The 25000-nt window shown below is 40.4% G+C and overlaps 1 protein-coding gene across 1 annotated transcript in view; it reads right to left on the bottom strand.

Annotated features, from left to right (window-relative positions):
* The window catches only part of LOC134466912 (myosin-binding protein C, fast-type-like), a 93071-nt gene extending 78584 nt beyond the window's left edge, over positions 1-14487 (bottom strand). The window contains exons 1-4 of the mRNA XM_063220812.1: positions 14351-14487; positions 10186-10206; positions 9667-9693; positions 1366-1392 (exon numbers count right to left, since the gene is read on the bottom strand). Coding sequence (XP_063076882.1) covers positions 1366-1392; positions 9667-9693; positions 10186-10206; positions 14351-14417 — 142 coding nt within the window. The 5' untranslated portion in view covers positions 14418-14487. The remainder of the gene's footprint in view (positions 1-1365; positions 1393-9666; positions 9694-10185; positions 10207-14350) is intronic.
* Positions 14488-25000: the final 10513 nt, after the last annotated feature.

The following is a 25000-nucleotide window of genomic DNA, read 5'->3' as shown; positions in this document are numbered from 1 at the left end:
ACATCATAACAACATTGCTATGAAATTACAGAGAGCATTAAGTAACAGATAAAGACATTAGGCATTACAAGGTTGGTGACAGTGAGGTTGTAACATAGGGCTCTGCGCAAAGGGGTATAACCACCACCATGTGACAATTTTGACGTCAGGTTCATCCAGAGGCCAAGTTCAACCGGATCCGTTACAGGGGTAGGGCATGCCACAACCCCCCCCACCCCCCCCCCTATACCAGGAAACATCTCCCATCATGCCCCATGGTGAGCCACTCGGCAATGGCAGATCTTTGATCCGCTTCTCGTTCCGCAAGTCGTTCATTCCGCATTCTTGGAAAGTTCCCTGTAAGGAACTGGTGATGATTTGTATTGCAATCCCAAACCCTGACAACATTCCTGGTCATTCCTGGCGTTCTCCTCTCCCATTCCCAACTCTGCATGCCATAGAGTATCTGCGTCAGCACAGCATCTGCACCATCAGCATTCCAATGTCCCGATGAGCTGCGACCAGGGGCGATTGATAAGCAGTTTCATCCGGGATCCATATAAGGCCATTTTCACACCTATAGTAGTCCCCTTTAGGTGAACCAAACTCAGACCTCTTTATGTGGACTAAAAAGTGAACCGACAGCAAAAGGACTCAGTTCAGTTTTTGGGTCATATTGTGAGTGTATTACAAAAAGAACCGGCTGATCTTTCTGGTCCCATTAGGCTTTTATGGTGTGTCAGTCATCTTTTTGTTCACACCCAATCCTCTAGAGCCCTCCTTAAGAGATTACACCTAGTCAAAAAGTGCTACTCGTCAGAACCCATAAGCAAACCGTACTGAGGACATGCCAATACAGGTCTCAGTACAGGTACACTTTGAAGCGGTCACATATGCACCGAAAATGCTGAGTCACAGGTCTGAGTTCACTTAAATGGCTAAAAGGGATCAGGTGTGAAAACCATATCATATAAAGTTCTAAACTAAACTGGAATCCTTTGGCAGCCAATCATGCCCCTTTAGAGGACAAGGAGGATGCATATAGCTCAATGGAAAGTCACATCCATTTTGGAAACCCAACTTGATTCCACTTCCAACTTGATTCCACTTTGTTGCACTGGTGACCCATGCTTGACCTCCCATATTGGAGTAGTTAGAGAGAAAAACACGTGCATCCGTCTCAAAAAGATTGGGTGCAGGACCAGCAAAAATACCATGAAAAAACTGAAGGAAAAGTCTGCGACACCAAGCTCCCATTGCTCTTTTTTTTAATGTTTAATGTTTTTAACATTAAAAAAAGAGCAACAGGAGCTTGGTGTCACAGACTTTTCTTTCAGTTTTTTCATGACCTACCATATTGAACATCTTTCTTACAACTTCACTTACCCTCCTCTTCTGGTTCAGGTGCCGGTGCTAGGGGACATATAAACAAATCGTGACTTTAATATCTAATTCCTGTGTCCTTATGAAAACACCTCGTTGATCTGAGACATGGATGACTGAATAAAAGTTTAGTACATCTTCCGTATAGATGTTTTGTTTTCTGTAGAGTGACCAGATACAGATACCTTTCAAAACACATGAACACTCCAAACACCGTTTTTTTTAACATTCATTTTCACTATCTACTTTTATTTCTACTTGCAAGGGTATTGTTTCAAAATCATGACCTTAGTTGTTAATGTTTTCCCTTCCCAGAATCAAGAGCATTTAGTCTATTCTGGCTGGAGTAACTTTAGCTCACAAGTAAGTGATCAATTATTCTTCGTGTGACTTCAGGAGGTATTTTCTCCTCATGTTTAATGTCTATTTTGGCTGACTGAGTATCTTTAGCAAGCTAGCAAGCGAGCAGCGAGCATCTTGACAGCAATAGATTCTCACCTTCAGCGGGAGGAGCTTCTGCTGCTTCTGAGTGGAAGAAGCGAGTTAAAATAGAGCAGAGATTATTAAAAGCAGATGCAAAACTGTTCACTAAAGCAATCAGTATTAGTAGAGTAGAGTAGAGTAGAGTAACTTAATTGATCCCCAGGGGGATATTAATAGAGATGTCCGATAATGGCTTTTCTGCCGATATCCGATATGTCGATATTGTCCAACTCTCAATTTTCGATTCCGATATTGGCCGATACCGAGGCCGATATATGTGGGTTATTTTTCCTCATAACAAATTTTAGGTAACATTACAAATCTGCTGTTGTGGAACAAAATATGCTTAATTTTATTGTAATGCCCCACTAGATGCATTCTCGAATGCAACAAAGCTTTCCAAATATTAACATCGTCTGTGCAAAATAGAAAAATAATTAAGGAGAAAAGTGTACAGTAATTCAAGCATTATTATATCGGTTTTGATAGGTCAAAAATCCGATACCGATATTGACCGATATTACATTTTATGCTAATATCGGGCCGATAATATCTGTGGGCCGATATTATCGGACATCTCTACATATTAAGGTTACTTTTGTGGAAGTATCAGCAACGCTCCTGACCATTCCTCACCTGGGGCGGGTGGTGCCTCCTCTCCCTCTGCTTAATGTTACAACACAACAATAGTTAGTAACATTAGTGCAATTATTCAGCATTGAGCACATACCATGGATATTATACTGCATTATATAATTATTAGTGCAATTGCAAGGAAAAGCATGGGATTAAGAGTAGTATGCTGATGCGTTTGTTCTTCATACACAAGTTCAAGTATGGTGATGAAAATAATGCGTGTTATTAAATGGTTATTGCACAAAGACTATACTAATTGTTCATCTAAGAGTAACGCTCCTTTCTATTCCTCACCTGGGGCGGCTGGTGCCTCCTCTCCCTCTGCTTAATGTTACAACACAACAGCAGTTAGTAACATTAGTGCAATTATTCAGCATTGAGCACATAGTAATATGTTTATCGTTCTATGCATATTAAACATATTGAAAGCTTATTAGTGCAATTCTGCTGCAAAGCACGCAGTGAACGGTTATTGTACAATGAGTATACTCTTATATGTACAATAAATAGCAACGCTCCTGTCTGTTCCTCACCTGGGGCGGCTGGTGCCTCCTCTCCCTCTGGACAATGTTGCAACACAACAGCAGTTAGTAACATTAGTGCAATTATTCAGCATTGTGATGAAAATAATGCTCATTATACAGGTACAATGGTTATTGTACAAAGCGTATACTAATCAGTAGGCCTCAGCTAAGAGTAACGCTCCTGTCTGTTCCTCACCTGGGGTGGCTGGTGCCTCCTCTCCCTCTGGACAATGTTGCAACACAACAGCAGTTAGTAACATTAGTGCAATTGTGTAGCAGAGCACATAGTAATATGCTTACTTGACATTTATTAAGTGAAGATAAGTGTTTTTGTGTGTTTATTTTTCATACAAATACATGTATACAAATATGGTAACTTTGTATACTTATATTGTGTACTTGTATTTTATACTTATTATACAATGGTTCTTGTATAAAGAATGCACATTAGTTCTCTTATGCAACTAACTAGCCTGTAACATTTCCTCATCTAAGAAGAGGAGCTCCTGTCTATTCCTCACCTGGGGCGGCTGGTGCCTCCTCTCCCTCTGGACAATGTTACAACACAACAGCAGTTAGTAACATTAGTGCAGTTATTCAGCATTGAGCACATACTGTAGTAATATGCTTATATCACACGGCATATCATACCGTATTATAAGCTCATGCTTATTACAAATTTGCAGCAAAGGCGCAAAGTGAAGAGAAGTACTTTTAAGCGTTTATCTTTCATACAAACATGCTAGCATGGTTAAATTGTGTACTCATATTGTATGCTTGTATTTTATACTTGTTCTACAATGACTCTTGTATGAAGAGTATGCACATTAGTTTTCTTATGCAACTAACTAGCCTGTAACATTTCTTCCCTTTCCTCACCTGTGGCGGCTGGTGCCTCCTCTCCCTCTGAACAATGTTACAACACAACAGCAGTTAGTAACATTAGTGTCTTGTTCAGTATAGAGCACATAGTAATATGCTTATATCATGCTGCATATGTATTACTTGACATTTATTAAGTGTTTTATGTGTTTATTTTTCATACAAATATGCAAAATTGTAAAAGAGTATACTTAGTATAGTGTTGTATGTTTATTATACAATTACCCTTGTATGAAGAGTATGCACATTAGTTTTCTTATGCAACTAACTAGCTTGTAACATTTCTTCATCATAAGCCCGATTCGGACGGGATAAATATTACCTATGGACCCCTGGTAATTCGCAATTACCCCCAGGACCTCCGTGATTTTTCAGGGTGCATTCGGACGGGATAAATAAACGTCTGTTATTTACTCAATTCACAGACATTACAAGGGAGAGCAGACGGCGCGCCTATGTAAAATTACCCCAGGAGTTTCGCCGAATTACAGTAGGTAATTCGCAGCGGAATTATTACCTCACAAATCGCAGACATGGCACATTCGCACAGGACTAAGAACTCAGACATTCTCTGTAATTATTCCGAATTACCGGGGCTCCATAGGTAATAAAAGTCCCGTCCGAATCGGGATTAAGAAGAGGAGCTTCTTCCCTTTCCTCACCTGTGGCGGCTGGTGCCTCCTCTCCCTCTGAACAATGTTACAACACAACAGCAGTTAGTAACATTAGTGCAATTATTCAGCATGGAGCACATTGTAATATGCTTATTGCTTACTGTACTGTGCATATTAAACATATTATATATGCATCTATATATTTAAACATATATAACATATTGTAAGTGTATTAGTGCTGTAAAGCATGCAGTGAATATACAATGATTACTGTGCAATAAATATGCTCATTACTCTGCAATAAATAGCAACACTCCTGTCTATTTCTCACCTGGGGCGGCTGGTGCCTCCTCTCCCTCTGGACAATGTTACAACACAACAGCAGTTAGTAACATTAGTGCAATTATTCAGTATAGCGTAATATGCTCAATGTCGTATGCATATTATACGTATAAGTATAGTATAAGTAGTATACTAATTAGTTTTAGTAGGCCTATAAAAGTCTAATAGTATAATACTAACATTTGCGCAAGAAAGCACAAAGTCAAGAGTAGTATGTTTACGTGTTTATTCTTCATACACAAGAATTGTGATGAAAATAATGCTCATTATACAGGTACAATGGTTATTGTACAAAGCGTATACTAATCAGAAGGCCTCAGCTAAGAGTAACGCTCCTTTCTATTCCTCACCTGGGGCGGCTGGTGCCTCCTCTCCGTCTGGACAATGTTGCAACACAACAGCAGTTAGTAACATTAGTGCAATTGTTCAGCATAGAGCACATAGTAATATATTCACCATACTATGCATATTAGTATAATAATTATTTTAATAATACTTGCATTTGTGCAGCAAAGCGCAAAATGAAGAGTAGTATCTTTACAATTTATTCTTCACCCACAAGTACAGGTATGGTGATGAAGATATTGTTTATTATACAATGGTTATTTCACAATGGCTATACTTTGTACTTATCAGTACTCTTGTTCAACTAAGATTAAAAATCCTGACCATTCCTCACCTGGGGCGGCAGGTGCCTCCTGTGCCTCTGAACAATGTTGCAACACAACAGCAGTTAGTAACATTAGTGCAACTATTCAGCTTAGAGCGCATAGTAATATGTCTACCATACTATGAATATTATACTTATACAAAAGTATAAGTAGTATAATAATTATTTTAATAATACTTGCATTTGTGCAGCAAAGGACAAAATGAAGAGTGGTATGTTTACATGTACTCTTCATTCACAAGTGCAGGTATGGTGATGCTTATAATGCTTATTATACAACGGTTATTTTGCCTGTTCCTCACCTGGGGCGGCAGGTGCCTCCTGTGCCTCTGGACAGTGTTACAACATAGCAACAGTTAGTAACATTAGTGCAGTTATTCAGCATACCATACTATGCATATTATAGTATATTGAATGCTTATTAGTACATTGTTTTAGCATAGAGCACATTATATAGGCTACTATGCTTACTACTATGCATATTATACTTATATACTTATAATTATATAGTTAGTAACATTAGGGCAATTGTGTGAATCATAGATCACATAGTAATATGCTTACCATACTATGCATATTATACTTACATAATTATCAGTATAAGTAGTATAACAATTAGTTTAACAATACTTGCATTTGCGCAGCAAAGCACAGAGTGAACAGCAGTACGTTTATGCGTTAGTATGGTGATGGAAATGATGATTATTATTAAATGGCTATTGTACAAAGATTATACTTATCAATACTCTTGCTCAACTAAGAGTAACTACCCTGTCTATTCCTCACCTGCGCTAGCTGGTGCTTCTTGGCCCTCTGGTTAATATTACAACACAACAACAGTTAGTACATTTGTGCCATTATTCAGCATAGAGCATATAGTAATGTATTAATATGCCTATTAAACATTATGCTTATTGAGCATATTTTGGTCCTACCGAGTTAAATGCTAATTAGTAAAATTGTGCAGCAGAGCAGACAATAAAGACTAGTATATTACATATGTAGTATACATTTATTTTTCATAAAAATGCCGAGCCAAGATGTGAGGTGGAGAAAAGTATCCTTTATCCTCTGTACAAAACGACTACAAGGGTATTGGGAGACCCGGCTACGCATCAAGTGTTTACTCTATTGTATACTACTATTGTGTACAGTAGTGAACAATAACCTTTCTCACCTGTGGCAAGAGGCTCCTGGCCCTCTGAACAAGGTTACAAAGATAAGTACACATATGCAGCAAATAAGTGCAGTGAAGAAAATATGTATGTACGTAGTAAGTACAACACATGTTATTGTATAAAGACAATGTTTATCGCTTCTCTTTTGCAACTACGTAACTATAACTTTTCTGTCCATTCCTCACCTGTGCTGGCTGGTGCTTCTTGAGCCTCTGAACAATATTACAGCAGTTAGTGCATTAGTACAAATTGTAAACAAAGTGTACAAGATTATACGGTAACACTTTATTTTAGGGACACATCTATTAGCACTAATACATACAATGTTCCTGCATACGTAAATTGTAAGGCATGTACAAAGCAAAATCAAACATTCGTTTGGCATGTATTCACAAATGTCTTGTTCATGCACAATAAGGGATTTATTACCAATTCAACCTTAGTAAGGACCTAGAAGGCCTTAGCATTTGCTTAGTACATGCCTTACAAGTTACTTATACAGGCGTTAACATTGTATGTATTGTTGCTAATAGATGTACCCCTAAAATAAAGTGTTACCGAATATACTTATTGTATTATTCTCATGTATTATAATAAAGAGTATGCTTATTAGTAAAATTGTGCAGCAAAGAGCGTGGCGAAGAGTATGCTCAGTCATTCTTTGGCTGTTGTGATATTACGAGTATGCTGTTGACTTATTAGTAAGATTGTGCAGCAAAGAGTGCAGTGACTCCTGAAAGCTCTCACCTTCGGCTGGGGTTGCTTCTCCATTCTCTAAGCAAAATAAAGCGGCAATGTCAGTCATTCATCCCAAGCATGAGCATGGAATTTAGTATTGAGCATGATAACGCTGAAAAAAAGCAGCAGTTAGTTTAGGCCAGCGCCTCCTAGAAGAGGGCGGGTGGGGTGGGCGGGGTATGGAAGCAGGACTGTTGCGAAAATATTGTTGGTTTCAAAAATAAGTCGAGGCAGAAAAAGTTTGGGAACCACAATGCCTACATAAAGCCGTATTATTTATTTCTTTAAAGGGTGATTTTGAAGACATCTGAGTTGGTCTAGGCCAGTGTTTCTCAACTGGAACAGTCTTGGGACCCACCATTTTCCACTCTCATTCGGTCGCGACCCAATTTTTTTAGCGATACTCTAATGACTGGTTGCACGCTACTATCTCGCATAAACATTCTGATTTTATCTATGACGACAGATGACACACGTTCAATTGTCTATCAAAATAAAAGTTGTAAATTGTTGCAAGAAAAGTTGGATGATTTTTTTTTCCAAATTTAGCAAATCAATGAATTACGATTTTTTTTTTTACACCACGGCTCCGCAACCCACCCATGACCCCTCCGCGACCCACTTTTGGGTCGCGACCCACCAGTTGAGAAACACTGGTCTAGGCAGCGTTCCAACCCATTTTCTTACCTGCCGGGGCGGTGTGTGCGTCCTTGCTGACCGGATAACATTGCGGTATAATATAAGAGCATTTAGCTTAGCAATTAGAGCAGTAAAGTTAGCCTCTTAAGATGTGTACCCAGTTATAAATTGGTTGTTACCAGAATGGCAAGAACCAAGTTGTCATTAGCCTTACCAAAGGCACTGTGTAATGTCATAGTAGTTTAGTGCTATGGTATAAAATCCTTTCAACAACAACTACAGTGTTGCTCTGGCGGAACGCCATTCGGGGAGTACAAAAGAGCAGAAATGCGCCGTTATGTCCATCTCAGTTAAATATGTACTGCTGAATTCCTTTTCTGGTTGTATTTTAGAAACACTACAAGATACATTTTAGTCCATCTCTGATGAAGACAACTTCAGGAATCATACCAGGTGGCTTAATTTGCATTTTTCACAATGACGTCAAACAAGTTCCAGTTTGAAGCGAAGCAGGTAAAAACAACTGCTGGTTTTGTACAGGTATTCATGGAAAACAGTGGCATGAATGCATGCAGGGGTGTCGCACAAGGGGGTAAAGTGTGACTGAATTACCAGGGCCCCATGTATATACTGTAGGGGGCCCATAGCAGGGCTCCGTCCTACTGGTGACGCAACACCTTCGGCTCAGCTCCACACAGTAGGGCCAAGAGCTTGCTCAATCCCGCTGCAACGGGAACTCCACCCACTTTGTCTGGAATCAATCAACTGAACATTTCCAACCGTCCTGGGTAGAGGCTAGTTCAAGGCAGTGACATGGTTTAAGCAGAGACGTTCTATTGGGCTAAGAGTTTTTTGGTTTAAACTTTGGCAAATCCCTCAGCCAATAGCAAGCCGAGGGAGGCGGGTTAACCAGGCCATGGAAACAAAGTTCTTAAGGTATGGAAATGCTAATCGTTATAGTCCTGGTCAGACCAGAATCGCGCTAGTGATCTGAAGTCTATGAAAATCAGGCAAGGGGGCCCATACACAGTCCAATTTATGAAAATATGGCTGGGGGTGGGGAGTCCATTGGAGCTGATTTTACATTGGGCCCCTGCATGAATCGGTTTATGCCTATGCCACCAGATGTCAGAAGACCTTTTTCGAATGCGTTGAATGGAAGCCATCTGACGTCATGGGAAAAAGGCCCATTAGACTTCAAGAGAAGTAATGGTAACACTTTAGAATAATGGATGCAAAAAAGCATTATAAAGACTTAATAAATAGTTAACTATTGATGAACAAAACATTAGCAAACGTTTGTAAATGACTAGGAAATGTAAACAAATGCTTGTAAATGACTAGGAAATGCTATGTTAATATTTTACATTTATCAAACATTTACAAGTTGCTTGTAAATGAATAAAATACTCTGTTATAAGGTGTGTAAAATCTTGCAGATATCATTTGTAGATATTTTATAAAGCATTAATAAAGCTTAGTTAATAATAAAAACATTTGTTAATGTTTTATTCATCATTAGTTAATTATTTACTGAGTCTTTACTAAGGAACATTATTATAAAGTGTTACCGAAGTAATGGATCAAGAGTTTCTCACCTGCTGCTGGGGCTGCTTCTCCATTCTCTGAGCAAAAACATGAATAAATAAACGGAGGCTATGAACATCATTTACTCAAAAGTGAGGGGAAATGTGTATGCCTTAAGCCAGGCTCAAACTACACGACTAGCGATTGTGGGTCCGATTTTGGCATCGGGTGCACCGCACACTAGAAGAGAATCGCAACTGTCACTCTTATCGCTGCTCGCAACCACCGAGACAATGCCCGATGTTCTATTTTCAGTCGCAAATATCAAACACTGTTTGATTTCTACGACTTGTGATCGGCGACTCGTTGAGCTGCCAAAGTTCTATCTTTGAACGTCGGCCACGACGAGGAAATCTTTCCCGACAATCGCTTGCGATGGTCCTGGGCGGTAACATTCCAGCGATTGTCGTAAGGGGGGTTTTCAGCCGATAATCGGGCCGACAATTGTGTAGTTTGAGCCAGGCTTTACATTACATCTGATTTCATTGTGTTTTGGACTGTTCTAATATTCAATTTACTGCAAAACTCACCTACGGCTGCCGGATCTGCTCCTGCGTGACATGAACACACCTCATTTATTTATTTGTTTTCTTTAAAGTGATAATATCCTTGTTCAAAGGAGTCATGCGAAATGCAACCAACACCAGCTGTGTTGCGGGAGTGTGTTTTTTTATTGAATGCAATCATTTAATGCTTGATGACAGACCACAGAATTCCAACACACGCAATAAATGGTTTAGCTCCGCCATTCAGGCATTCCAATGCGGCAATATCGTTAAACCAGGTATGACACCAGTGCATGACAAGGATGAGTGTTGACATTCAATTGACACCATGAACACAAATATCTCCACACCTGTAGCTGGAGGACGCTTACATCACTGGTAAGTGGCATGACAATGGACACTCAATGTTATCAGGAAGACTGGAGCGCCATTCAGACATCATGAAAACATACACACAATGACATTTTGACACTAAACTTATGTTGCAGATTAACCAATGAATGGTGGCTCTCCAGTGACAACAACAGCACAGGAAACAGGAAACAGGAAATAGGACAACACGGCCACAGAAGCTTATATGGCGGTACAAATGGGTCCATTCTCCTGGACCCAGGTACCAAGAGGAGCCATTATTGGCTCCTCATTACATTATACAGTATGTATTGGGTTTGAGACCATTTCAGATTACTTTGCCCTGGGCCTAGCAAAGCTTTCAGAGGGACCGAAGTATGACAACACTATTGACAACCAGAGACACCACAAAACTATGACAATGACTGAACATGAACTGAACACCGTTTCTTGAAAGCGTCATTGCTAAGCCTTTAGCAAATTACTTGGTTGGCAAAGGGAGATTGCATTGCAGCCAAGTAAGTTGCAAACTGAGTTAGCATTGACGCCGCCAAGAGACAACACACTCCAGATCATCACATGACCGTGACATTTGGACCATAAGCAGAGTAGTGGGATGGCATTGACACAACACAACACCCACTGTCAGCACCAAGGACATTTCAGTGACATCGCAGTGACATAATCCACATACGGCTACACCGGATGCATTACCTGACGCTACTAAGGCTTGGTCGAAATTATATTTAAAAGAATTAGACATGCACCGGATCCTGATTTTTAGGATCCTGCCGGATACCGGATCCACTGCTTAAGATCCTGCCGGATCCGGAACCGGAAAGGGTTGAAACACATAGCCAACTCGCGCACGTGGGCCATTTTTATTACGTTGGTGCAAACTATTTTTAAGACTCATTGGCTTACTGCCACACTGCCTTCAACGGCCGCTTCCAAAGGGCTTTCACTCCATGCAGCGATTGGGGTTGTGAAAGACAGTGAAAGTCAATGCATCCGTGTAGCATGCTACATGCTACAGTGATCCATTGACTTTCACTAGCTTAGCTACACATACTCCCTCTTTTAACTTGTCTTAAAGCAAGACAACACTTAACATAAAAATAAGACACTTTACCACCTTTATAAACCCCAGCCAACGATTTGAACTCTATTAAGCCCCAAAATAGTGGCATACCCCTTTAATGCATCCGGTGTTGCCCAGACCAACGATGACATTCCAGGGACATCACTTTGACAATAGTACAAACAGGGTCACAGCAGTGACGGACAACAGCATCTCAACAATGACGCTTACCAATGACAATCCAGTGACATTACAGCAAGTTAGTTTCCAACAACATTTATATGACCAGGGTGCAATTTGTCAACAACAACAATCAGAGGGGGAAATATTTTCAGATTGACATATTCCAGTAAAGTAGTCTAGCTAATCAAATTACTCCACACAGCCAGTTGCAAACCAGTAATGTAATGTCCCAACAACGGCAACAATGAATACAATTAGCACAAAATGATCCATGCTCAGGAGACCAGGTAGCTTTCTTGTGCAGACGTACAGTATGAGAATAATGTTAACACAAAGGGCACCGAGCAAGGACAGACAGTGGGCAGTTTCTCATCCACCAAGATATCTTTTCAAGTCATTTCCAGATAAATCCACACACATTGCACTGACAGACATACACAAGAATGAATTCACATATGCATTGTTACTCACAACCATAAACATACATACAGTACATACACAGGCAAACACAGCTGAACACACACGCGCGCGCGCACGCACGCACGCACGCACGCACGCACGCACGCACACACACACACTCACGGCACATACATACTTCACATGTATGCGCAGAACCATGACACATTCTCATTCCATTGCTTCATTCTCTCATGCTCACTGTCGTTTGTCATTTTCAGAGAAAACAATTTGTCACAAACAGCATGGCGCCACACATATTAATATTACATTAACATTGTATTTACATGACAGGCACAGAAATCAGCGTACATCAGCAAGACTGTACGGAAGCTGGATCTTGTTATAGGAGTAGATTAAATAGTTTTATTGTTTGGAGAATACAGTAGAATTAGGGGCAGTCATTTTCTATATTGGAAAACATATCTGGAAAACATATCTTAATCAATATACACATAGTTTTATATAGGGCCTAGTTTTGAAGCTGAAGGACATCCACTGTGATGCTTTGAGGTAGGGGAAATAATGGTATGTTAAGATTTCACAGTAATGGCATCGCAGTCTGAATGATGTTTTAATTATGAACATATTTTGTGTACATGCTTCATGTAAATATGTCTATTTAGAAAGAAATGTAAATGGGGTGCAAAAACTCTTATTTACAGGTCAGATAAGGGATAATGCAACAAGGACGAGCAACATTATAGTGTAGTTTTGCTAGCCAATCAAGCCAATGATTTTCATAATAACGTGTGACCAATTGCACTGCGTTGACATCATTGAAGACAATCAAAAAAGAATGGGAACAAGCACTACCCTTGTTTGAAATTGTTAGTGACTGGCTAGCAATGAAATCTGGATGGGCTATGTTTTTAGGTAACAATTAAATCTTTATGCTCCGTAACAACAAATCCATAATAATTAATTGCTTTGATCCAGCTAGCCACTAGTCAACCGTAACATTTCAAACAAGCCAGTTAGTAATCCAATAATGACTTCCCTAAGGATGCGAGCACATCCCTGGCAACAGAACTCAGATCAACAACAACTGACATGTAGGTTACTCGCCTGTCTACGACCATGGAATGATTAATCATGTAACCATCACAAACGTGCCACAGAGGATGCCATGTCATCATAGCGCTAACTGTCATGATAGCACTAATGTGTTGGAAGTTTGAAAATGAATTGGTGTATGAGGTGTTTGAAGCAAGGTATGAGCATTTCCTCCTCAAAACATAACCTCAACATTCCACGGAGCTTTTATCCACCATAAAAGTTGGCAATGGTCGTAAATATTACACTACCACAAGCTACGTTATCAACTATTCCAGTAGCTCATGACAGGACATGGCATCTGCCTTGGCACGTACAGAGTTTATTTACCTTTTTACAGACACAGAACAAACACAAAAGGACAATAAAATATCTTGTATCCACCTTATTCCAACTCTTGCCCATTTACTAGAATTTCGCACTCATGGGCAGTCATGGGTAAGCGGTTAGGGCGTCAGACTTGCATCCCAGAGGTTGCCGGTTCGACTCCCGACCCGCCAGGTTGGTGGGGGGAGTAATCAACCAGTGCTCTCCTCCATCCTCCTCCATGACTGAGGTACCCTGAGCATGGTACCGTCCCACCGCACTGCTCCCCATGGGGCGCCACTGAGGGCTGCCCCCTTGCACGGGTGAGGCATAAATGCAATTTCGTTGTGTGCAATGTGCAGTGTTCACTTGTGTGCTGTGGAGTGCTGTGTAACAATGACAATGGGGGTTGAGTTGAGGTTTCCCAATGGGCTTTCACATTCGCTTTCACTCTCACAGAATGTTCTGCTAGTTCCGGTAGTCAATGGTCACCATTGAAGTCTACGGACTTCATTGCACATGAACTGAGAGCTTCAAAGCTAGCATCACGATGCATGTGTGCCTTGTGGAAAATAAGGTGGATAGGTTTACTGCAAACTGCAGTGGACGCCATCTTGCACAGTGATGCAAGATCCATAAAGCACGTGTTGTCTGTTAAAGAGCACATGGGTAAAGTCATGCGGATTACAAGGGAGGGTGACAAGAGATTATCTTGCTCGACGGAGCAAAGTTTGGGTTTAAACAAGTCATCATTACCATCTTCCGCTGGAGCCTCGGCTAGAGGGAGAAGAGTATATAACATATAAATGATCTGTGGTCGCATGTAAATGTAGGCTAAATGTACCGTACTTACGCAGACATAGATAAACACTTACACACACTTACATAGGTGAACACACACACACACACACTTAAATAGGTGAACACGTACACACATAGGAGATAGATAGATAGATAGATAGATAGATAGATAGATAGATAGATAGATAGATAGATAGATAGATAGATAGATAGATAGACTTAGGTGAACGCTTACACACTCTTACATAGGTGAACACTCTCTCTCTCTCTCTCTCTCTCTCTCTCTCTCTCTCTCTCTCTCTCTCTCTCTCTCTCTCTTTCTCTCTCTCTCACACACACACACACAACAATGCACACACATAACACACTTTTTCCCGTATTTCCACCCAGCAAACAATGTACTTTACTTACGCACACATAGGTGAACACACACGCACACACACACACAAATACATACAACATATGTTTGACTTTTTCATGTATTTCCACCCAGCAAACACTCATTCTTACTTTTGACTGGATGGGGCCCAATAATGGAGAAACGTTGAAGAGTTGAGAAGGGCGGAGAAAAGAACAGTTATGTCATTAGGAATTGTTATGATATTACATGTAAGAAAAGTTAATGTTCAGAATCCCAAAGAATTGGCAATGTTATGACATCTACTCCTTTATGCAACGTGTACACATAGAAACAGAGACTGCATGATCTTATATATGCACAACAATGACGGATTATTTAACACTTAAGGCAAAACTGTTAAGCATGCAATACTGTAATGTACAATATTAGATTTACTATAAAAAAATAAATGTAACAGTTGAAGACTAGCACACGCATTAGCACCATATAATCACAGTGTGAAAGACATGGTATGAATAGTGTAACAGAGAGACGAAAAAAACCTTATTTATATGTTAATGAACAGGGCAACTCACAAAACGGACAATTGACGCTTGACTTACTGCAGGTTAGAGTTGTGAAAGAAGGCAATGCTTTCTATGAACCTTTCATTCATGAGACTTACCTTTGCTTAATAATAATTTATAATAAATTAATAATAATTTATAAGTCTTAACATCTTTTCTTAAAGCTTCATCTTAGATAAAATACATTTTTATTCATAACTATTTCGACATACCTGTGGCTGATTTATACGGAAAGATAGACTGACTCAAGTCGTGATGTGACACTCCAGGTTTTTTGGCATAGGACCAATTTTGCTACTTAGCCAGAGAGTTGGAGAAGTGTTTTATAAGTTTTTTTATATTCAATGCAATTCCAGAGGTCACTGGTGCTAGGCTAGTTAGTGCAAGTGACTGGCTGTTAACATCCCGGCTTTTGCACACTCAGAACTTCATGCAGTTACATTTAATAAGATCAAACGTTGAAGTTCTGAGTGTGCGATGACCTTTCTTTTCACCAAGTTTAGCGTAAGTGTCCGCTGTACGCATCTCAGACAATGTGCGTTTACTAAAAACCGAAGAAAGACCATCCTGGGTTTTACCAGGTGGCTGTTTGGACCCTGAAACTAAAGCAGTATTATAGGTAAGGGTTAACGTTCGGCGAGAAGGTCGCTACCGTGGAATAGCAGCACGACAGAGAGAATCTTTGGACCCCGACGCGGAGCGGAGGGGTCTTGTTCTCTCTGAAGTGCTGCTATTCCACAAAGCGACCGACTCGCCGAAAGTTAACCCGCTTATTATATGGATATACTTAATTGATTCACACATGGCGGGGACATTTCTTTAGGCCTATTTAATGTTAAGATTGTTGCTGCGCAAAACAAAACAGTGCCGTTGTGGAACACCGCTAGGCAACAGCTAGGTAGCCAGGACAACAGGTGTTGTCTATCACAGCAGCTGATTAGAGTCTGGTTGAAAAGTCGCTTTAGCAGTGAAAAGTCTTGTTGCCATTGACAGCGGTCTGTTATAGACCAACCCGTCCGTTATCGAAAAGTAACAGACGTGCGAACGTTGGGGAGCCCCGTTGAAATGAATGGAGCATTCGACCGATGACGTCACACCATATAATAGCTAGTATTAAAGCACAATGAGCAAATTAATTATTAACTTAACTAACTAGACAGTTGATTTGAATGTTTGTGTAGATCAAATTATTTTAGAAACCACCCTTGTATTTATATACGTACTTATATGCGTACCTTCTATTTGACAGCTTGGCAGACTTTTGCTCTGGTCTTTTGGTAGAACACTTTTTAAAGGGACACTGTGCAGGAAATGGTCAAAAATGTACTGCAACTATGCTGCACATTGAAACTGGGTTGGCTATCGCCAAATTTGATTTTTACATGAAACTTTTCTAAGTAATAAACAAATATTTTCTAGTATGGTCAAAGTAGAGAAATATTTTCTAGTATGGTCAAAGTAGAGTCATTTTTGCAGCCAAAATTGGCTATTTTTGGAAATTCAAAATGGCAGATCATGGAGAAGTTCCCCCTTTTCATGTATGAAAAGTGCAATTTTTCCAGTCATAATGAATATCCATGAAAAAGGTAACATTATTGAATGGGCATTTAGGGGGTTTATAGCTGCAACTGGTTACGGCGTCATTACTTTTTAGTCCATGGATGCAAACGATGTGGAGATAGCTGGTGATCCTTTGAAGTACATTGATGACATTACAACTGACTAGAGTAACGTAAAATTTTACTGATGTTAAGAAAATAGTCCCTGAACATGCTACAATTCATTCCATACCACGTTAGCTTCATTTGAAACGCTATTCTATCAACACAGACACTTACTTTGATCTTCTAGCATAATAATTGAGTTCTTTCTTGTGCTTTGTGTAATGGGTTAGGCTGTTTTTAGTTAGCCTGGCGATGCCATCCTATGTACTTCTACATAAAGATTTTGGCTACACACATAGTCTGGCGAAAGACTCCTAGCTCGGTTCACTCATTGTTATGCCAATCAGCAAACAGTTGAGAGTGGCGACGCAGAACTCACCTGCGGAGTCCTTTACTGATTGGGTAGCCCCTTAATGCACACCGTACCTCCTGTGGCACGCTGTAATAGACATTGAAAGTTAACTACTATAGTACTACACTACTATGACAGTGCACAGGGCCTTTAGTAATACATTACGACTTGGTCATTGTCATTCTGGTAACAGCTAATTTATAATGCCGTGTCTTAAGGGGTTAAGATAACACTATTCACACTTTTGTCTTGTTATTTGTATGCTTTTCAACGCTAAATCGTAACAGTCATGACACAATTAGAATTTTAATATGAATTCGGAACTCCAATGGATTTAATTGGCAGAATAAGCTCATACTATCTCCCACCCTCCATTCAGATGGATTCCTCTTAGCTTTCACCAGACTGTTTGACAGAGTCACAGTCTGTTTTCGCCCAGGCTAGTTTCAAAGAGGTTGGATATATAATAAAGAGGAATCGAAACACGCCCACTCAATGTAAAAGCGTGTGCTCAAAATTTGGTCTCCTAAGGGGGCGTTGTTCCTCCTTCTTCTTCTCTTTTCGTGGTGTTTGCACAAGACGTGCGCTACCACCATCGACAGCGCTAAGGGGACTCAATTTATTCTCAACCTCAAGACTCCAAAGGTCTCCTAATCGAAGGTCTCCTAAAGGGGCGTTCACCCGACGTAAAGTGGATACCGGAAAAGAACCCGCCTGCTTTATCTCCCTCTCGTATACGATTCTCTGCTAGTTTTCAGCAGCGGGCCACAAAAAGGCTGTTTACTTGTGCTAGCCTAGTTCCAGTAGCCTCTGTAATTACAAGGATTGCTTGTAATATCAAAAATCTCTTGACACATCTTCAACACTCTGGCTGACCACAACATTGAGTCCTATGTCACTTTAATAGATATCATGCTAGGAGCGCAATAGCGAAATAGCATGAATAGCTATAAATACTTTAATAGCTATAAATGACTACTAGGTCTTAAAAAACATTTTTCACAAAGACTGTTTAATACTGGGTTCATACAAAGTGTGCCTTATACACAAATTCATATCTTAGGTAACATAATGTATTTTGCATTCAATATAGGCACATTATAAGTAGTATGGACTTTAAGCATGTACATTGATGCAAAAGCACATAAACCAACACACAACGCTGATTCAATATCTATTAAACCACATTGTGTGTATGTTAGATACACATGTATCATTTATTTTAGGCCTACCGGCTTCTGCTTCGCCCTCTGGTGCAGAAAAAAGAAATGTGTGACTCTCATGAATTCTCTCTCTCTCTCTCTCTCTCTCTCTCTCTCTCTCTCTCTCTCTCTCTCTCTCTCTCTCTCACACACACACACACACACACACACACACACAAACACTATCTCTGTCTGTCTCTCTCTCTCTCTCTCTCTCTCTCTCTCTCTCTCTCTCTCTCTCTCTCTCTCTCTCTCTCTCTCTCTCTCTCTCTCTCTCTCTCTCTCTGCAAGATCAGCAAATCATCATTAAATAACTCTAAAGAACATATCTGATTTGATATCGTTTTAGGAGTTCTCTACTCACCCGCTGGCTTGGCTGTGGGTAGAAAAAAAACGAGTAGAATTTAGTTATAGAGAGAGTTAGTAAAATTGGGCACATTTTAATCACAATTAATGTAATTTATCATGAAACTAACTGCAAACACGCACACACACACACACACACACACACACACACACACACACACACACACACACACACACACACACACACACACACACACACACACACACACACACACACACTTTTTCTTACCTTCTCATTGATGGTGGCCCAGGTCGAAGAAAAGGTTGAAAAAATGAGTAGGATGAAAAAAGTTGGAAAAAACAGTTCAAAGATGTTTAAAGAGACATGCAAAACATGAGGATACTCGTAATTTTAAAACGCAAAAATTCCAATATATTGTAAATGCTATCGCATCCACTTTCTACCACAGGCAATTTTTAGTCAGGGAAACAGAGACAATGGTTTTGACAAATGCAGCCATTTCAACAAATCCAACAAACAAACAAAATACAAGTATCCTTCATGCAGTAAACGTATCAATTATGTATGCTACAATACAAATGTGCTATTTATTCCAGGTGACACCAACAGAGAAGCAGCAATTTAGCACCATTTAACGACAGCATGAAAGGACATTACAGCGTAAGAGGGACAAAGACCGTGTGCACATTACAGGGCAACTCACCAGGCCAATGGTCAATTGGCATTTGAATTAGGTTCCACTGTATGAACATTGTATTTATAACACATACAACATAAAAGTTGCATTTGTTTAACATATATATATATACATAACTTATTAAGACACACACACATTGATGCACAAGCACTATAACCACCACAGAATTCTGACATGACACCACCATGGGCATGGCATGACAATGACACCACATGATTAACACCATTGGGTTCTATGAACATTGTATTTATGACACATACAACATAAAAGTAACATTTGTTAAAAAATGTACACATAAATAACATATTCAGAGACATACACATTGATGCAAAAGCACTTTAACCACCACATGATGCTGACTGACACCACCATGATCACACCATGATGCATTTAACATATTCAATTAATCGGTAACCCTTTATAATAAGGAATGCAAAAAAAGACATAGTCAATAATTAACTAATGATGAACAAAACATTAACAAATTATTGTATTTTTCGCTAAGTCTCAATGCTTTATAAAATATCTACAAATATTATGTTCAAGATTTTACAAACATTTAAACACAGTTTTGTTATTCATTTACAAACAATTTGTAAACGTTGGATAAATATGAAATATTAACATAGGCCTAACATGTCCCACTCATTTACAAGCCTTTGATATTGTTTTGTTCATCATTAGTTAATTATTAATAAGTATGAATTCTGTCTTCATAATGTTTTTGGTAACACTTTATTTTAGGGATACATCTATAAGCACTAATACATACAATGTTAAGGCCTGCATAAGTAACTTATAAGGCATGTACTGAGCAAACGCTAAGGCCTACTAGGTCCTTACTAAGGTTAAATTGGTAATAAATCCCTTATTGTGCATGAACAAGACATTTGCGAATACATGCCTAATAAATGTTTGATTTTGCTTTGTACATACCTTACAAGTTACTTATACAGGGACATGGTATGTATTGGTGCTAATATATGTATCCCTAAAATAAAAGTGTTACCATGTTTTTTCTGCATCCCTTATTAATGTAGTGTTACCAACTCCTCCTCTGGGTTCATCTCTAGGCTACTACCTGCATCCTCAGCTGGAGCCTCAGCAGGGGCCTCTGGTGCACAGAAAGAAAATTATCGTGAACACACGCACTCACGCACGCACGCACGCACAGGGCCGGTTCTGGCTTATTTGGCGCCCTAGGCGAGTTTGAGTTCTGGCGCCCCCCCCCCCCTTTTTTTATACCTTACAGAACACAAGAGTAATACTGGTAGTAAGCTTAACTAAATAGCATCAAATGGATTTCTGGTTCTTTTGGACAGCCGACCAACACATCAGATTGAGTCGCATGAAAGTACCTTCACTGTGTGGTCTTGGATGTAATGGTGGTGGTGCCCCCAACCCCAGATGAGAGGGAGGTTATCAATGTGTTTGAATTGTAAAAATGGAATTGAAATGCCAGGAGAGTGGTACAGTACATTTGCATGTCAAATGCATGTGTAGACAATAGGCCTACCAAGGAGGTCTGCATTGATAGCCTATCTACACTACCTACAGCATCACAAAGCATGGCAGCATAACAATTTTAATAAGCTACACATTAGTGCTGTCTATGATTCCAAACCAATTTCATTTCTGTACTGGAAATAGTGGTGCATTTGTGAGTAGGAGAATGAGAAGGGGGCTATCTATGTGTTTGAACCGGAGGGACAGGGTAAGAGAAAGGGAGAAAAGCTGTCACGCTTTTGAATTTCATAATATACAAAATATAGTAAATAGCCTCACTTGTCTGCAATACTACATCACTCAGCATGAAAACATGCTGTGCATGGTTCTCTTACATGATTAATGTAGGCCTATATGTCATTCTGGTCTGGAAACAATGTTTTTTTAAGCTTACAACAAGCAGGTAATTCATTCAAGTGGATGGAAGGAGATATGGCAGCTAAACTTGTTTTAAACATGGCACCAGTCTTACTTTACATTGCTGGTCAACCTAAGCAAGTATTATGATGTCAGGTGGGTGTTAGTGAGTAGGCTACTAACAGCTACTTTACTGGATTTCATTGCTTGGCATACTTGGCTAATGTTAGCATGCTAACTAGCGATTTCTCAGATCAAAAGCAAAGCTCTTTTTCCCTCTAATTCCAAACAGTAGCCTCATAACTATTAGGCTTTACATTACCACAAACGGTTGCTGATTAAACCACATACTTCCAAAACACCCTCTGCAACTCCTGCATCATGCAATGACTAGTTTAATGAGAACATAACAATTCTCCACCCAGCAGAGCAGCATTGCTGTTCGCGCTTGCCCTCTGTCTCTCGAATGAGTCTCCAAATTCAAAATAGATCGCACGCTGTCACTCGTCCCGCCCCCTTTCTCAGGACTGTCTGTTTATTGGTTCACAGACTTCCCAGAGACAGTTGAAAGCGATATTACTATTGGCTGAGGGGCGCTTTGCCGTGAGGAGCGCTTTCGCCACGCTTTGTTGATTGTGACTTCATAAAAAAACCTCCATATCGCAAAATTACGCATCGGAGAGCGCCATTTCGGCGCTCCTTCTTCACATTGCGCTCTAGGCGACGGCCTAGCCGGCCTATGCTTATAACCGGCCCTGCGCACGCACACACACACGCACACAATCACACCAAACGCACTCACAAAACACATGCATGCACACACGCTCGCACGCACGCACGCACTTACGCACATACACAATCACACCAAACGCACTCACAAAACACATGCATGCACACACGCACGCTCGCACGCACAAAAACACACATACGCACACACACACACACCCAATCGCATGCACGCACACATCCACACATACATACACACGCACGTACGCAGGCACCCAAGCATACATACACACACGAACGCACACAAACACACACACACGCACACACTTCAACACACAGGGCTGGACTGGCCATTTGCCATAGCTGGCATTTCCCGTGGGGCCCTATTTTCAGAAATGTAAAAAAAATATATTTTTCTATTTTATTTTATTTTATTTTAATTGTTTTACATTTCTGAAAATAGGGGCCCATGAGGGTGTGGGGCCCACCAGTTCCGCACCGCTAATTATGAGGGGCACACACACACACACCCACACACCCACACACACACACACACACACACACACACACACACACACACACACACACACACACACACACACACACACACACACACACACACACACACACAGATACACACAGAACACTCCAACACCACACCAACAGTGTTAATGACACTGATAAGCTTGTGCCCCTTTGAAATCGTTAGAGTGCGGTATGTATTGTAAAGAGTACTCACCCTCTGGGATGACTGGGAAAAGAAAAACAGATAGAAGAGTAATAGTTAGGATCTGGACTCATTCAATGAAAAGGTGTGTCCGTACATAACGAATAGATGTTGAGATGGTAGACAAGCAATTTGCGACATTTGCATTATTTTGCAGCTACGCTAATGGTCCGTCCCACTTGACATTACATAGGCTGTACCAGAGATTCTTGAAGTATATAGAGATATGCCAATGTAATAGGTTGCTATGGGCACCTAACATGACCAGGTTCCGGTCTGCCTAAAGGGGCGTGTCATAATGCTCCTAGAATGAATAGAACAGTCCTTAGGTCTGCCTAGGTCTGCCTAAAGGGGGATTTCCCCCTCCTCCCCCTTGCAATAATAGAACCCGGAAACAATGGGCCAATGGAACCTCTCTCTCTCTACTCTCTCTGGCTGTACTGCATGTGGCCCCTGAACTAGAGTGAATTTTACACCCCTGTTCTAGAGCAGTGGTTCTTAACCTGGGGTGCGGGCCCCCCCCTGGGGTTGTGCCAGAGACTTCAGAGGGTGTGCGGAATTTTGTTTGTGTTGAGGTTGTGACCAAAATTCTGCTAGCGAACATTATAATTAGGCCAAATTAAAACACGTTTTGGTCCCCATGTAAAGTCCTTAAGGTGTTCATGAATGTCTCGAGCAAGAATCATTGTAATTAAATCATATTGTATTGCGTACACACATGTAGAGGTTTGGGTTGGGGGTGCACGGCTTGTCTTGGGCACAGGCAAGGGGTGCATTAAGAAAAAAGGGTTAAAGGGACACTGTGCAGGAAATGGTCAAAAAAGGTACTGCAACTATGCTGCTTATTGAAATTGGGCTACCTATTGCCAAACTTGATCTTTACATGAAAGTTTACTAAGTAATAAACAAATATTTTCTAGTATGGTCCAAGTACAGTAATTTCTGCAGCAACAAATGGCTATTTTTGGAAATTCAAAATGGCGGACGATGGAGAAGATCCCCCTTTTCATGTATGAAAAGTGCAATTTTTCCAGTCATAATGAATACTTAGAATTTGATGCTGGTGGTAAGTATTCATGGAAAAGGTAACATTAGTGAATGGGCAGCATGAATTCAGAAAATAAACAACTAAAAATCTCACAAAGAGTACCTTTAAGAACCACTGCTGTTACTGTATGTGGGCCCTGAAGAACTAGAGTGAATTTTACACCCCTGTTACTGTATGTAGGCCCTGAACTAGAGTGAATTGTACACCCCTGTTACTGTATATGGGCCCTGAACTAGAGTGAATTTTACACCCATATTCTAGAGTGAATTTTACACCCCTGTTACTGTATGTGGGCCCTGCATTAGAGTGAATTTTACACCCCTGTTACTGTATGTAGGCCCTGAACTAGAGTGAATTGTACACCCCTGTTACTGTATGTGGGCCCTGAACTAGAGTGAATTTTACACCCCTGTTACTGTATGTAGGCCCTGAACTAGAGTGAATTGTACACCCCTATTACTGTATATGGGCCCTGAACTAGAGTGAATTGTACACCCCTGTTACTGTATGTGGGCCCTGAAGAACTAGAGTGAATTTTACACCCCTGTTCTAGAGTGAATTTTACACCCCTGTTACTGTATGTGGGCCCTGAAGAACTAGAGTGAATTTTACACCCCTGTTCTAGAGTGAATTTTACACCCCTGTTACTGTATGTGGGCCCTGCATTAGAGTGAATTTTACACCCCTGTTACTGTATGTGGGCCCTGAACTAGAGTGAATTTTACACCCCTGTTCTAGAGTGAATTTTACACCCCTGTTCTAGAGTGAATTGTACACCCCTGTTCTAGAGTGTTAGTGCCTGTTCGGCTAATGCCTCAGAGAGAGGAGAGAGCAGCTTAGGTATCGAGGGAACGTGACACAGGGCTGGTTCACACTCAGCGGCCAAAAGAAATGCCTGACTAATGCATATGTTTTTAATGCCACCCCTCCCACCATGCACACACACTCACGAACGCACGCACGCACGCGCACACACACACACACACACACACACAGACACACACACACACACAAACACACACACAATTTAGTACTGTACATCCAAGTAAAAGTAAGGTAAAAAAACAAAAA

This window comes from Engraulis encrasicolus, chromosome 17 (assembly GCF_034702125.1).
Source record: "Engraulis encrasicolus isolate BLACKSEA-1 chromosome 17, IST_EnEncr_1.0, whole genome shotgun sequence".
NCBI lineage: Eukaryota > Metazoa > Chordata > Actinopteri > Clupeiformes > Engraulidae > Engraulis > Engraulis encrasicolus.
Note: the sequence above shows the minus strand (reverse complement) of the source record. Positions and strands in the feature narration are given on the sequence as shown.